Raw genomic sequence first — 17,033 nt, forward strand, 5'->3', positions numbered from 1 at the left:
GTGTGCTGTCGTGAGGGATTCTAATCAGGGGGTTGATTAATTCTGAGACTGGAGAAGTCGTTTTCAGTTGAATTTGGGTAAACCACTTTTGTTGTGTAAAGCTATTTCAATAGCTTTTATTTTATTAAGCTGAATGTCTAAATAAACCTGTCAATAAACCTGATTTGCAACGGGGGTTGAATAATTTTGATTGCGACTGTATTTACTGTCGAAATCTGTGCATCCTCATTGGGATAATAAATATCACCCTAGTGAAGGAATCATTTTCAATTTTTCAAAATGAAAAGCCATCATAAGCTAAACTTTATCAGTACTATGCACATTTTAGGAAGTTCTAGCCTAAGCCCACCCTAAAACCTTAAAGAGAAAAATATTTATCATACCACAAATAAAGCTTATTATTTACCATTGTACGTTAAGATACGTTTCTGATGATTCTTGCAGTAGTGTGTGATGCGTATGCGTAATATAGACCTATATGGACCTTGGTGTATTAGCAACAGCACCCTAAGTCTGCAATTCTAAGATCTCAAGTCAGCTTGAAGGTAAATATCAAACTTTTTTGTAAAATTTGCCAGTATGGAGAAATCTAAACATAGCTTAGGGTTAAATAGCTAATAGAAAGCCAAGCTAAGATCCCAGTATCATAACTTAAAGGTAATTTCTACCCTCTTAATACCAGTTTCTCCATAAATAAAATAAAAAAGACAAGTGCTCTTTCAAATGGCAAGCTGTTAATTTTATTTAACCGATTAGACCGGGGAATGTTCACAGTTTGGGATAGCCAGCGAGTAGCTGAAATGGGAAATGCATACAGTATATGGAAAACCCATAAAAATACGGAAGAAAAAGTTAAGGACAATAAAAAGAAACCGCAAGACAGAGCAACCAAAGGAAAAGTTCTATAAATCACATGAGCTGTATAAATCTTATTCGCACTTGCTCGTAACATTACAACTGGAAACCCAACATAAAACGTTTAATGGAATGTAAGCTGCAAGTTAATCTGTACAGTGGTTACAATTGATACATCCGTTAATGGTCTAAATTGACCATTTGAATTGTTATCCATGCTTAACCTTTACCAGGAAAGAAATACATTGGCATCATCATGTTTGGAAAAAATACTGTATGGCGGAATTTGTTTACAGAAGCAGGCATTTTTCCGATGCACGCAATCTTACAAATATATAAAATTCTGTTCCATTCAAACACACTGTCCCAATCACAATTCATCATACAGTTACTCTAAGATTATAAATAAAATAATTAACATTAAAATGAAGTTATCCAAATGGAAGCTAACGTTAGGCACGGAATAACCTTGTAATTGCTATTCGCCTGATGAAACAAACTTGGTTCTGTCATCTCAGATGAGGCTCTGTGTAATTGAGGTAGCACAGCTGAATGCTTGTACCAGCTCAGGATGTCCTCTGCTCCGACAAGATACAGCTTCAACGTCTGAAGATTTGACCGTGGATATTAACACAAGAAGAGGCACTGGCAGTTTAAAAAAATTGAAATCTACAACCCAACGATGAAATCGAGCAACTGAATAAATCAAAAGGAATGATTTGCTTAATATCGTCCTACCAACTTATCAAAACAAAGTCAATTTACAGGTGTGTATGGGTTTATAAGTTAAGAATTAATAATTTACAAAGAATTGTATCTATAAAGCCAAACATGGACTTAAAAATAAAATGAAAGACATATCGCAATGCATTGATATGTAGCATTTATAAGTCTCTGTGCTGCTACTAACAATGCAGTCCCACACGCTGCACAGCATTGCTTTTACATATGGTTTTTACACGCAACTTGGCTTGTCCCGCGCCACGCTACAGGACATGCTGTCCGTCAAGGTGTAAAGACAAGTGATGGAAGGAAAAGGGAGTAAATTTGTATCCTGTGCCAGAATAAAACTTCTTTTGAAATTCCACCCTGTTGAAAGACAGAAACACACGTATGTACATATAATCTTCACATACATACAAAAACTGGACAATCTGGTTATCATTTCAGTTATTTTTATTCAAACAGGAATACTCTTTCGTACGTGAACTAGTCTTGTATTGTCTACCAAGGATATTTATCATTTTGTCCGAAAATGTATTAAGCACTCCAACTCTGAAAAGTTTTATAATAAACCAATGTCTTTGCCAAGAAGCTGTATGGGGGTGCACATACAAACAGAATAAGAACCCACACAATATATTAGTGAAATTTGTAGTAGTGAAAGGGTAATATTTCTGTTTGAAGAGCACCCTCTGATGTCCCAAAAGCTGTACATATTTTTCTATGATGGCCCAAAGAAATGTATTAAGTTTGAGTAAAGATGGACATTTTCTACCTATATGGTAATACCCATTTTCCTTAATAGATAGATATGTAAAAAAAATGGCTGTACAGCAGACATTTCAAATCAGGTAATTTACCAATAAGATATTACAGGTAAAAATTATGAGAAAGCCCACAGCCCACATGACATCTTAATAGTTCTTTGTACAATGGCCCAATATAGACAATATAGGCTCTGTAGTACTGAATCACTGATGTTTTTTTTAATCTAACCTCAAAACTAAGTTCCCGTAAGAGTAAACTGACTTTCCTATGTATTTTAAAATATAGAAAACTCACCAGTGTAATCGAAGTGCATGTAGGAAAGCAGAGAGACCCTCCATGAGGAGAAGAATAAATACGGTCAACACCGCAAAGACAGCCACGGTTGGTACGAGCAGGAAAACCCCAACGCTAGGTGAGACACGGAGACCCATCCTCATTACCATTCCCCATAGGACCTCTGAAAGCTCTGAGAAGGCAACATGTAAAGGTAGTAAGTTCGCTGAGCAGAATTAGAAAGCACTGGTTTCATTCATGTGTGTGTGTGTGTGAACATGTTAGTTTTTAAGCCTTTTTACATCAAATAAAGAATAGAACATGAAAAATGTGCCTTTGCCCCCATTAGTGACCATCTCAAAATACCTTCAGGCATTAATTTCCAACCTTACGCTCCCCATCTGCTCACTCCTACAAGACTCTAGTCAGCAACTGATCCTCGTCACCACTTACAATTTTACAAGGCCACTTTTTCTCCATCTTCCACAAAACTACTGCTAGCGATACCAACCAGATTTACAAAATATCTGCAATCGGGGCTACGAAGGACAGCATTGTCCAAAGAGCACAGCCTTGCTGCCTATTCCCCCCCCCTCCCGGGAGCATCACTTCTCTTTATTTATACAAGATCGAGCGCACTCGAGCCAACACTTCTTGCAATACAAATCTTCCATGAAACTGGTGAACTGGCCCCTTAGGTGAGAACGCTCCACTCTGAGACTTATAGTGAAACCGCTGTATTTTTATTTTTTTGGAGGCAAGCGAGTGGGACTTTTTTATACTACCTTGAGATTTTTGTTATATGCCTGGCACCGTCACATTATGAGACTTATCCAATATTCACAGCACATTCTAGAACAAATCTGTTACTTGAATTAAAGAATATGATCAATTTGTTGAAGGCACTCATGTACTAATGAACTGTTGAGCAGCTCTTCTATGGTTTTGATGATTGAATATTTGCACAAACGTAAGGGGTTACGTGCACAAGGAAGCTTCCTTTGATATACTAAAGGGTTTTTTTCAAGCATTTTCCTGAATTATTTTGAGTGCATATCCCTCATTTGAATCTTTTGTTAACAAAATATCAAATTCGGCTGAATTAGTTTCTAAAGGGTAAGAGTAGCCGGCAATGTCTTATTTTAAAAGGTATGCTTTTGAGTATTTTCTGTAAGGGAAATTCAGCGGTTGCTTTCGAAAGGCTGTCTTCCAGGAGACGGACTTACGAGCATGAGCCAAGCTTAATGCCCAGAGCCGGAGGTAGGAAGCAGTGTTGGAGATGCATCCCAAGCAATATTCAATGGTGTGAATGGCCTGGTGTATGAATACTTCAGCAACATCAAACTGCAAAACAGAAACAAATGTTATAATGTGCTGTTCGGCCCCCAATTCTGCTGAATAACTAAATGAAGAACTGTAAACATCATTCCCAGCTACGATTACCCACGCTCACCCTGGAAATAATGCTCTCATTCTGTAAAATTCTAAATCACTCAATTGTTGGGGGAGCAGGTACTATCATTGAAACCAAAAAAAAGTCAAAAAAGCTTCCGTGTAAGAAAACATTCGATAGACGAAAAGGACAAATCATGGTTTGTCTGGTTAACATGAGAGCACGATTTAGACATGATCCCGTTATCCATCCGTGCAACAGTAAACAGTAAATGAAAAAGGCAATTTTATAAAAAAGTAAACCTTCCTTAGGAATTCTATGCATTAATAACACTGGTGCATGGAGCGTGACGCATTAGCACCTCGCAAGATGATCAAGTTTTCTTGTGAGGCACAATAATTGGTTCTTAGTGGCTTTAAATTAGTTTTTTTTTTGAACTCCCATTATTGTAGGCTTCTTTAAGTAGCAAAAAGAAAAAAAGGTTATTTTGCATGGTTTTGTTCAATTTAACCAATATTTTATATGGCATTATTTACTTCAACACTGTACAGATAAAGTTGCTTACTCGATTATCTATAAAAAAAACCCAAAACAAAACAAAAACCCTCACCTCTTCTTTGCTTCGTTCTCGCTGTGCTTCGTTCTCAGTATGGTCCTCTCCTTCTTCTAAATCATGGGATCTGAGCAGGGAAATATCCTCCTCGCTTCCTCGACGTACTAAGGTATATCCATTCTGCAGACAAAGCCAAGTATCAGCGCATATATGCCAACGTAGAAATAAAATGTGATTTAGGAATAATTGAATTACATGTTAACACCTACTCTGTAACTTGAAAAGGTCTGACCTCCATGGTGCTGCCAGTACAGATATATGGGCTTCCCAAGCAGCAAAACAGGTACAGACAGGAACACTATCACCATCAGGAATGCTTGTAAACCAAACTAAGATAAGAACAAGAAAGTTTATTAAACACAGCAATCTAGAACATATAGAAGTAAACTTCTTTCAAAAATCCAAGATGGCATTATTTCAGAATCATTTTTGACAAGCTAATTAACATGATCCACAGAATTCCACACTATCTTCATAAAACAAAACTTGCCGAGTCAATTATTAAATATCACATCTCTTGTTCTAGCTTGAAAAAGAAAAAAAAAACAAAAAAAAAAAACACACACATTTACAAGGATTACCAAAGCACTTAAAAATCACCAAGAAGGGCATGTTTCTTTGCAAGTCTTTTAGGTCTTCACTCACCTGTCCTGTATAAAGAGGTACATTCTTCTCATCCGTAGTAAACATGAACATGTGTATAAAGTGGAGCAGCACACTTGGGGCATACTTTGAGTCCACTACAGTCCACGCTATCCATTTGTACACAATCATAAACACCAGGTAGCCAAAGATTAAAGTGATGAAGATGAGTTCAGGGAGGAAGACCAGAACCACACTAAACATCTTCTTAAAGTGCCTGATAATACAAACATTATAAAGACATTTTATATAAACACATTTCTTACATACACATATACACACACACACAAACATAGAGAAGCTTCAGGCTGGACAAAGTAAACGCAAGACACATTTCTTCTACAATAAAAACAATCCATAAACAATCCACATCTCTGCTGCTATCCCATCTTAAGCACAAAAATCCAAAAGCGCTATTTCCTACAGAAATTACTTACGTATAGTTAAAGACACTCAAAACGACTCCAAAGATCATATGCAACACTCCAATAATGATGGACATCTTCATCTTGAAAGAATTCAAAAAAGTGAGGCGGTTTGTGGCCAAATTCCAAATCTGACAGGGAAGACAAGTGGTCAAGCTTTACAGACTTCTTTAAGAGCAAACGTTAAATGTGTCAGGAGACTGGTTAGGTATCCTGAAAATGGCAACAAATTAAATGATATTGAGGTCTATCTAGTGCTATAATAAGACAAATGGTGGAAACAACATAATAGGTGCCAAGGGATACCTGCATCAAGTAGAAACTTAGCTAGTGACATTCAAGTAAAGCGAGTTCAGATTACTCACTGGGTCTATGCCGAAAGGATAAACACCATTCAGTACTCCAGTCACGTTGGGATCCAGTGTCAAGTAGGAGTTTGTTAAATCTGCATCACTTGAGAAAAATAAAATGAAACGTTTAAATACTTTTATAGCTATTTCTCTACATTTGGAAAATTGCGATACACCAACATTTTATTGCCAAGTTCAACACGTTTACTATACAGCTATATGTAGAACGTACAGTATGACAAATTCTTACACGGAGGCAACCTTTAAGTTGCTGAGATAATTAGACCGGATAGTTTCCCCTTCTAGTACAAAATTTAATGCGGAGGGGACCTTAGCAGATATAGGCTAATTATGGGTATCGCAGCTAAACACACAGTGTTGGGCAAACTGATATACTTAAACACATATACACTGCTTATCTATGAACCTACTCAAAGAAATATTGCAGTGTTAACAAAATAAACTTACACCATGTATGTTGTGATCAGGCCAATGGAAGCCTGCTGTCACACAGGCCACAACTGCAAGCAGTGAAGAGGTCTCTGTCTAAGGTTTACTAGGTATACTCACCTCCAACCCTCATCTGAAAACATTGCCGACACATTCCAACTGGAGCCAAATATATTCATGGATTTTGAAAAGCAGTCATTGTAGATCAAACCGGTGTAAATGGAGAAGAGTCCCATAAGTAAGATGATGTAACGGCCCTCAAAAAAGGTTTTCACAAACTGCCAAGAGCGGAATAAGACAGGGTGAGCACAACGGATGAACCAAGTCATTGTGTTATCAAGCACTTTTAGAGAGCGTGCAGTGTGGTACGTGGAACGCAGCGCTCGCGGAATCTATAGGATAAAAGTGTTTACCTCATCCTGAGTACGTTGTAGTTTAGGGTTGGTTTCAGAGAGGACCAGCCAAACGGCGAAAAGAGTCATGAGGATTCCATGGCCAAAGTCCCCAAACATGACCGCAAACAGGAAGGGAAAGGTGATGATGGTGTATGGAGCTGTAATGTTAAACAAATGCTGTTACAACCATACAATACTTGTCAGCAACATAAAGCAGACACCATAACCCTGCTTTACCCCAGCCAGTGACTCACCTGGATTCACTTCTCTGTAACTGCCCACCCCATAAGCATCCACAATGTTCTGGAAGCCTGATGTGAATTTGTTGGTACGGATTAATGTTGGTGGGGTCTCGGTGCTGGGGATCCGGTTAATAAATGAAGGGACAGTTGCACCACTCTTCCTCTGAAAGGCATAAAAAAAGAAAAAAAAAATTGAATGAATGAATGATCCAAATAATAAATGTGAAAAACAAGTCAGTAATAGCAATGCCATATTAATGCTAACAGTAACATTACAAAGGTTAAATGAGGTGCAACAAAGAAACGCATACAAGATAGTGGGCACTAAACACACTTACTCACTAGTCAACGAGAATTGTAACAGTCTGACTTGCTTACCGAGCCCTCCTCAAGCCCTCTCCTGAGGTTTTGCAGATCAGCCACAGGACACCAAACCTCAGCAATAAGGCACTTGTTGGTAACATCAAAACTGCACAAATTGAGGACATGGTAAATAGCTTTCATCTTCTTGACCTGCACAACCCATTTGTATACAGACTCGGATGCCTTGAACAGAACCTGTTTCAAATAATCTTCAGTCTGAGAGATAACCTGCATCACAAAAAAAAAAAAATCAAACGGGAAAGAATTGCAAATTAAAAAGTAAATAACTGTTTAAACGGGATGCCACATGGAAAAAGTGTTTTGGTTTTTTTCTTCATTTTCCGGGCAAGAGATTAAAAAGCAACATGCGCAAGGTTTACTCACCGTATGCAGATCTTGAATACGAGTGTTTAGCCCTGTTATTATACCTTTTCGTTCTTCTACAGAGCTTGGATATGGATATATGTGACAATGATAACTTGAGAAAAGTAAAAAAAAAATGGGTTATCACTGTGGACCTTTACAACCTTTGCCTTAATTACCACCTACTGAAAAAAAGACCCTTCATAAATATGGAAATGGCACTAAAAAGCAGTAACTAGTATAAAAACATTGTTAGTAGTAGTACACAATTAAAAATAAATCAATTAAAACAATTATTACAGGTTTGTGAGATCCCAGCATGCAAGTGTAAAATTAATAAAATTATTAAACAATTCTAAATAAAAAAATGTTTGAATGGAAAGGTTTTTCCAGAGAAGAGCAAGAAGACAAAAGGGGTTTCTCAAGAAGATGGGATAGTCACGATTCATCTGAGGAAACCATTAGTGAAAATTAAACTACTTAAGTACTAAAACCCCCCAAAAAATCAAATATACAGGCAAAAAACTCAAAAGCAAAACTAGATCCCATGATGCTCTGATGACACTATATTATTCACAAGGATGAGACGAGTGAGAGAGCGAGCGATCAAAAGAGAGAGAGGGAAAAGAAAAAAGGACTTTAGAATACTTGTAACATTAACACTTGTCAATCAAACATGCATCCATGTATGGAAACGAGCCCCAATCATATAAATTAAACTGAAAACGGCATTCACATAACCAGTTAATATCCAAAGGAGAGAAGCAGGTGGTAAGTATTTCCCTTCCTTGTCCTTCTTTATAGTAGCTTTATCAGCTACCCTAATTTAATTTTACTCCAATTATTATTAATAATGGTAGTCAAAGGCAAGAACTGGCACAAAACGCAAGGCACGATTCAGTAGTCTCTGAAAAACTGTTGAAAAACGGTATTTGCTATTACTTTTTATCTTAACCCTTAACCACCATGTACTACATTGTTGATAAAACTTCACATTTAAAAAGGAAAAGAAAAAAAAACCACACATAAAACAGAAATAAATAGATACGCAGACTTCAATATTTCACTTACCATTCACATATCTTCCTTACTTTCTGGCCAATTTGGTCTCCCCAGTAAGAAACTAAAAACACAAACCATTTCGTTGGTTCTTCCTACAAAAATAAAATCTAAGTTGTCATGAGCGAAACTAAAACTTAAAAAAAAAAAGAACAGATGCACAGCTGATTGTATTATTTTTTCATACATTACAAATAATTTCTCATAATTATACACTATAACACAAGTTAGAGAGAAGGAACCAAAAGGTATTAACATACTTTATCATACATACACGTATGAGTAGAATATGTTGTGTCTACAGATATCACCTATTTTTAAACATTTCACTAAATAATTGCCACTTTAGAAGTTCCTTTGAAGTAATGACTTATTGGAGTACCTGGTATTTTTGAGCTGCTCTTTCTAGAAAACAAATGCCTTTAAGATGCCAGATCTACTCCAGATTTCCAATTTAAAACACCATTGCTTAAGCTAACCATGTCATATTGCTTGTTACAGAGATCACAGATTAATGTGACACCGATCATTGCACTGGCTGCTGAGATATACCTACAGCAAGTGGGTATAAAAGGGTTAAGCGTAAGGTGGAAGAAACACGGTCTACGTGCAAACATTGGGGTAGGAAAAACAAACACGCATGCACTTTATGCGGTAAGCAGAAGAGGGTTTACTCACTGTGTCTGGGTCTTCCAAAAACTCATCGAGTTCTTCATATGTAAGAATAGTATATCCTTTACACGCTCTCCAGAGCATTTTTTCAAATGAATCCCGCTTGGCATAGTGAATTAAACCAGATATGAAGCTGCAGCACAAAAGAACTACATTAACCATAAAACGAAACACTAAACAAAAAAAAACAAACATGCCCGCCTCTCCATCTTTGGCCTTAACAAACAAGTCCATGGGCCATGAAGCGTAATATATCGTTCCCAGACATCCTCTGCTATGTTATATGAAAAAGGAGTCTGGTAAAGGTATATAATGGAATGACAGACGCAGCAGATCACAAGTGCCCTTGTTTGCAAATGTACGGTCTGGATGAGAATGGAACAGATGGGATGCAAGTACAGAGAAGGGGTTGTACAATAAAAGTGACTTTTTGGTTTGTAGTTGGAATTTGTTGAGTATTGAGAAGGGCTTGTAGACATGTAAGCTTTTCGTAAAAGATGGCTTTGTGGTAGTCATTGGAAAAAAAATAGCGAAAGAACTAGGACTGAATAGAAATTAACCAGGTCAAAGCGGAAGAGAAAAAGCGTGATGATCGGAAGCAAGTGAATCTTTTCTAGGATGAGGTTTCATTTAAGGATCATTTTGTTACCAACTTTAAAAAGTAAAATACATTATAATAAATCCTTAGGTCTCCCTGCCTCCTTGTGCTCACTTTGCCAAATTCTGTACCATTACAGATGGCAAAGCTCCAAAGTGTGCTATCGCCACATGGACACAATCTGATAAAGTAGACAAAGCTGGCACAGTTGACAAAGTCACTCATCAGGTCTTCTCTAAGACATAATAAACTGCCTCGTCTGGAGTATTTTCTTTGTATCAAGAATTGGGAACCACGTTTCCATACAAGTGCATGGTACATTGGAGTCTGATGATAATACCGTTGGCTTGTTAAATTACAAACAATGGAATTTTAAAAAAAAAAACGACATTGCTACTCACCCAAGTTTTGCACCAAGTCTTTGCATACAAGTATAGTCCATTAAGGAGTCCTTTTCTAGAGTAGGGAATTCTTCATAGCTGGTGTGTGATGTTGTTTCACACTACAGCAAAGACATAACACAAATCAAACTGGTGTTTATAGGAAGATAAACCAATTCAGGTGGCATAGAAAGGGTTACAACATTTGTATTTGGTTATTGTGTCCTTAATGTGCTCTGGTTATTTACACAAATGCAAAAACAAACCAAAAAGAAAATGCCACGTTTAGCACAATTTTAGTGTTTTCTTTAATTTGCTATGGACATCATAATGATTTATTTCTCTTCTGATTCCAAATTTCTAGACTAGTATTTGTAATAATTTTTGTTTTAATAACAGACATATTTGTCACATAATTACAACCGAGTACCTCAATAGACCTCTGCACAAAGTTCTGGGTCAGCCGGAGCATGTGTGTATACTCTGTTAACTCCAGGAGGTTTTTCCGCAGTTTTTCCTTGTTCTTATTAACCTCTCTTAGTTCTGCTTCCAGCTTTTGCAGTTGTTCCTGCAATCGGAAACAAGCGGATCATAAACACATTACTACATCTGTGATCAAGAGACAACTGCAATTTAAAGAGACAGACATGCACAATTTTTACCACGCAATTTACCTATAATCTCTATTGGGTATCTATTCATGTGAGTGAACAAGCACTCAAGCCAACCCAGTTAGATCCCGTTAATGTCACAAGCATAAATGCTGGTTTTGGCTCATCCCTGGACAGCCCTAGATCCATACACAATTAAAGATGTATCATACACGCTTTATACTAAAAGGTTACTACAAAAGGATAAAAATGCCCTAATAATGTTATGAACATGCCGCGGGTCACAATGAATAGTTATCAGTGATTCAAACTCTGTTCAAACTCTGTCCAACGAGGACAGACACTTCAATTTGTTAAAAAAGAAGAAAGTTTTTGAGCATTGTATGTATATTTAAGAACATCAAGGATAAAAGATGAGAACAAGGTAACTTTTTTAATGGACAACTTACTAGTTCCAAGGGCACATGAAAATGTACCTTGAAACAAAAGAACTGAATAACTGATATGTTACTGTGTTATGGCTCAATATTAACAAATTTACGACTGGTCATCAGAATAAACATCGCGGGAGGATCTCCACCATGTCATTAATTATTGTCGATCATTTGGAAGTCATGCTGCTAATACTGCAGAAACAAAACCAATAACATGGGCACTCTCATTCCACATGTATATTTATATATATATATAGATATATATAGAGATTATATATAGATAGATAGATAGATAGATAGATAGATAGATAGATAACTCTTCAGCCAAAGCAAGAGACCAAAATAGTTCCCCACACTTCTAGCAGAATATGTATAAGCATATCAGAGAAAAGCGACGTAGAATAAGTGACCATCTTCTACTTTGCCCAAAAGACCAAGGAAATAAAGGTTTTATTGTGTCAGCTGGATCTGATCTCATAGTAGTAATGTGATCGCAAATTGAACGACAGGAAGTGAATTATATAATCTCCTTTCTCCTATTTGTGTATGGTAGCTGGTCATGAATTACAAGTTTATAATAAAAAGTCTATAAAAATCTAAATAGGCATTACCTGAATTTCTAACACATATTTGGGAGCAGGGGCGGCTGGTAGAATGGCTCCTTCAGGAACATATATATCTGCTTTTCTCATTTCTTGGACTAAATACCCTGTAATCATAATAAAAATCATTATTACGTACCCAGAAATGGCATTGCACTAATCCTAGTAACTTTAATTATGCAACAAAAGTACAAAGATTAACACAAAATGTCAGACTGTAAATGTTCAAAGGTCATGAAGAAAGCAAGTAAAGGGACTGGGAGCCGGCTTAACGCTAATCACATGATCCAAACCCTCTAGGCTGTCACGGGCAACTAATCTTACAAACAAATATGTCCACTATCGTGAAAAACAAGTATCGGAATTGCTTTAATATACAACACGGAATCCACATGCTCTGTTATACAGAACATATACAAAGAGATACTTTTCTTTAGTAAATTGTGGTAAAAGGTTCAAATGTATTTCTGACAGTTCATAACTGCTGCTAATATTAAGATTTAAAAAATACTTCCATGGCTTTATGCCTTATACCAATAAAATAACAGATAATGCAAATCAACTGATTTATAATAAATACGAATAAATGGCTAGTTTGTGTTCTGTAATCATATATGTGAGGTTTCCATGTGAAATTGAACTGATTAGATAATGAAAGTCATACGCTTCCTTCAGAACAGAGGCTTGTGACTGTAATCAATGGCAATAAAAAGAAACAGAACTAACAGTTACAAGCTTGCAAAAAAAATGCAATATTATATTTAATATTATCTTTGTATTGTGTCATTTCTTTTTTTTATAATTGTATCCTATGAATTTAAATAAAACAGCTGAACAAAAAGATACATTAAAACATAAGTACATCATATGTCTGAAAGTTATTCTTCATAGAAGAGGACTATTGTTGCTTAAAAAAAAATCCCAAAAGTATGCAGAAAGATAAGTGTACAATTTATAGATACCAATAGACATGTCTTCTCACTCCCCACATACCTAATATTCTCTCCAGCTCTTCACACTTCTTCACTTCTCCAACAAACTTTCTTTGAAATACACTTACATTTGGATTTAGCTGTTAATAAAACATACAGAAGAATTTTATATACGATATACACACACACACACATATACATATATATATATATATATATATATATATACACACACACACCTATATATATGTATATATACATATATCACCATACAGTTACATAGGCATTTTAAAACTCGAGCCAGGAATTTACGTCATTCAATTGAAATTCAAGGCTTCCATGAGTAATATGGATATAACCGGTTTACGCAAAGTGCGTAAGAAAATTGAATAACCGTAATCTCTTAGTTTAACCCTTAGAAAAGGAGAGCAATATACGTTTTTCACCCATATAACTCTAATAGCTAACTCTTCTGCTGCCAGTGATGACTACGAATCCCCTTCCAAAATTGGCAAATACTGCCAGCTCCGTAACAGCCGGTACCGAGGCATACTCACATCTCGGAACTCAGCCAGCCCCATCTCCCCCAGCTCGCTGACACAGTCATATGCCGAACCGGACTGCAGAAAGAGCTGGGCCAAACACATATTCTCACTCCGAAACAAGGAGCCCATCTTGCTATCAGATGAGTGGAGCGTTATATAAGCAGTCACACACACTAGTCCCGGGGGTAATTCAGCGGAACAGGTAGCCGGTAACACCGCTTCATAAAGGCACTTTTAATCTATATGACACATCCCATTGAAGTTTTCAGTCAACTCTTTCCACGTCGCTTCCTCTGCAGGTCCGATCCTCTGGCTGCCCTGCACACACTTCCGGGATCGAGTGACATCCGGCAGTAGAATTCACGTGGTGCTCGGAACAGCCAATCAGGAGGCACACATGAGAGACGTGAGGAATGTCTGTGTAATGTGCATCAGAGTTTAGGATTAAATGCAAGTGAATAGCGGTGTCCCTAATGATTGCAAAGCATAGCATGTTCTTTATAGGTGACCAGTGTGTGAAAAGTGCCTCTGGTGCAAACATTAATTTAAACCAATTACTGAGGCGGCCAATTGTATGTTGCGATGTGGTGGTCCATTCTATTGGTTGCTATAGTGATAACTCCAGTTTTTTCTACAGTAACCCTAGTGGTCATCGTACTGTTGACGATAAAGACAGTTTGTTTTTGCTGATCCCTGGAGAATGGACATGGTTGACAATTTAGATTGAATCTGACTGCTTTACTTTGGGGCTGATAGTTTTGCACATAAGGTTAATAAAGTGGCACCTTTTACCCAGGAGAGATACAAAAATGAAAATAAATTGACTCTGACTGTGTACTGTTAAGTAAATAAATCTTAAAAACATAGAAATACAGAAACTCTTAAGAAGCTTTTTCAGTTTCTATGGCAACATCCTATTCATTGCCCTCCCTGCCATGCCCTCATAATCTCCCACCTTGATTATTGTAACCCTGATTTATTTAGCTGATCTCTTACCCATCTCACCCCTCTACAATCCTCCATGAACGCTGCTGCCAGACTTATCTTCCTGTCCCATCGCTTTACTAACGTCTCTCGCCTGACTCTTAAAGCTCTTCACAGCGCTTCCCCTGCTTACATGTCATCACTCAATACACTCCTAACCGGTCTTTTACCTCTATAACACACCCTAGATTGTAAGATTGTTTATCAGGGCCTTTCTTACCTGTTGTTTCTGTAAGTCAAAATGTTATGTTATATACTACTTGTTACGTCATGTCTACCCGTTGTACAGTGCTACGGAATATGATGGCGCTACATAAAATAACCAGTGCCTACTTTTGTGTCAAATTCCCTTAAAAAGTTGAAAAACTGCACATGATCAAAGAACGTTTGAGAACGTTTAGGGCATTCAAAAAATTAGTGAATGGTGTTTCTTAGTTTTAAAAGTATTAAAGTCAGCACTTTTTATCATTTCAAGGGATCTAGGTGGTGGGGAAACACTTTATCATGTCTGATTTCCATTTTAGCTGATATTTGCATGCTATTTGAATCAACTTGGCATAATGTAGGCCAGCTCAGCCTTTCTTTTAGGCTGGCCCTTGATAGTCACACCTGGGAAAGTCTCACCTGGAGACTCTGGGTAAAGTGCTACATCTCCTGGTTCCGGGAGTGGCATCGCCGCACGCCGCACTCCACGCCCACTGCCCCTACAACAATGGCTCCTTCCTGCGTGTGGGGCTAGACCTGCTTGCAGTGTCGGCGGGACCACCTACCGATGTCAACAGGACTGCTAACCCGCATCCTGCAAGGGGAGGGGTCCGGGTAGCTGGAGCCAGAAAGTTCCCAGGTATGTTGACAAGGCGTAATAAGTTCTCTGATGTGAAATGTTCATAAATCACAAACGGTGTATACAAGACCGACAAGATGTTTAAAAATGACTGTCCATGTATTATTTTGTTACATTTCTTTATTGCATTAAAACACAAAGGGGGGATTATTTGCTAAAGGTAGAGTCGTGGGTTCACTATTCATTACAAAAGACCAACACTGACAGATTTCTCCAGCAAAATGGCAGAGCTGGCCCTACATAATGTATAATTTAATGAGTGAGCAGACTGAATCTTCACCTTTACATCATCAGGGCCAACCAAGTTCTCTATGCAGCTGGAGCTCACTGGGGTTGGGTCACTGTAACGTATAGAGAAGTCAAGGAACTGAAGCCGCAAGTCTATCGCTCTCCCTTCAGTGAACAGATCCCAAGATACAGAACATAAAAGCTCACATGCCCAGAGACAGGACAACTTTTAGTGAACAATTTAAATTTAAGAACAATAAACACACATACTGTATAAGGCGTACACCCTATAGGCTTGAACAGTGTCGTTGTTTCTTAGTTTTGATGACAGCATAGCACCAAGCTGCCATCTTGGATTTGTTCATTGACTGTTGGGAACTGACTGTACAGTGAGCTCTCCCATTGATTGTCAAGAATAGCGGGACCACAAAGGAGGAGGGCAGCCCATCTTCTACCTCAAGTCTTTGTTTATTTTGTTTTTTTAGAACAGTTATGTTTTTTGGATTGTAAAACAAGAGATGTGAATAACCAAAAAATATCAAGCGTGTATCTTTCTTATGCCATGTTAACACCATGCATATCTATGAAAAGAAACACATTTGACAACAACCTTCCATTACAAAAATATATTTATTTACAGGTACATTGTAAAAATATATCAACTGTATAAATTTACAGTATTACATATTTCCCAGCAAGACACATCTAGTAAAAAATAAATAAATTCAGTCTCCTGAATAAACACCACCTTATTTGCTTTTCTTTACCTCATCGAGGCATTACAGCAACACCGATTGGGTGCAGAAAGCGAACATAGATCGCTTTCTACACCCCTTTTAAGCCATGATGGACCTGGCACGTCAATTGTCGCTAACTGAATGTTTTTGTGTGCCGTGCCTGGACCATCAATTGTCATCAAAGAGTTAATATTGCCCCGATCTCTTTAAATTAAGCATCTCCATCACTAAACACTCACACACAATAAATACTATGGGGTCATCCAGAAGGATACAATCACTTTTTTGACTAACAAATGAGGGACTAGAATAATATAAATGTGCTTACAACTAAAACACATATGGTTCTATCCATAAGTCCTTAAATCCTAGCTCCTGAGTAAACTGTAAATGCTCAGCTGACCAGACTTAAATCCTAATTTACATTACTGAGGACCCAGCTTTTTGCAGAAGAATTCAGGTGCATGTCATAAATAAGATGGGGAAAGGCCTGGCAAAAGGGTCCAAGGGACTGCCAGGCCTTGCTTACTCCGGCTGGTAAGTCAGGCTATA

The 17,033-nt window shown here is 37.5% G+C and overlaps 1 protein-coding gene across 1 annotated transcript; it reads right to left on the minus strand.

Moving 5' to 3' along the window:
• Positions 1-1,806: 1,806 nt before the first annotated feature.
• ATP6V0A2 (ATPase H+ transporting V0 subunit a2) lies at positions 1,807-14,022 on the minus strand. The gene is made up of 20 exons (XM_053471974.1): positions 13,701-14,022; positions 13,205-13,283; positions 12,221-12,318; positions 10,995-11,132; positions 10,586-10,686; positions 9,593-9,719; positions 8,927-9,009; positions 7,877-7,970; positions 7,508-7,720; positions 7,142-7,292; positions 6,906-7,045; positions 6,613-6,770; positions 6,058-6,145; positions 5,705-5,823; positions 5,271-5,484; positions 4,835-4,954; positions 4,623-4,745; positions 3,846-3,963; positions 2,641-2,812; positions 1,807-1,944 (listed from the first exon to the last, which is right to left on the minus strand). The coding sequence occupies exons 1-20, from the start codon at positions 13,815-13,817 to the stop codon at positions 1,842-1,844; spliced, it is 2,556 nt and encodes an 851-aa protein (XP_053327949.1). The 5' UTR covers positions 13,818-14,022; the 3' UTR covers positions 1,807-1,841.
• Positions 14,023-17,033: the final 3,011 nt, after the last annotated feature.

The sequence above is a fragment of the Spea bombifrons genome, chromosome 1 (genome assembly GCF_027358695.1).
Source record: "Spea bombifrons isolate aSpeBom1 chromosome 1, aSpeBom1.2.pri, whole genome shotgun sequence".
In the NCBI taxonomy this organism is placed as follows: Eukaryota; Metazoa; Chordata; class Amphibia; order Anura; family Pelobatidae; genus Spea; species Spea bombifrons.

Excerpts from the sequence above, each read along its gene's own strand:
- ATP6V0A2 (XM_053471974.1), bottom strand. The coding sequence starts at position 13,817 with ATGGGCTCCTTGTTTCGGAGTGAGAATATGTGTTTGGCCCAGCTCTTT. Across the intron at positions 9,720-10,585 it reads AGACTTGGTGCAAAACTTGG|CTTCATATCTGGTTTAATTC; the intron begins GTGAGTAGCAAT and ends TTTGTGCTGCAG. Across the intron at positions 4,746-4,834 it reads AGACCTTTTCAAGTTACAGA|AATGGATATACCTTAGTACG; the intron begins GTAGGTGTTAAC and ends CTTTGTCTGCAG.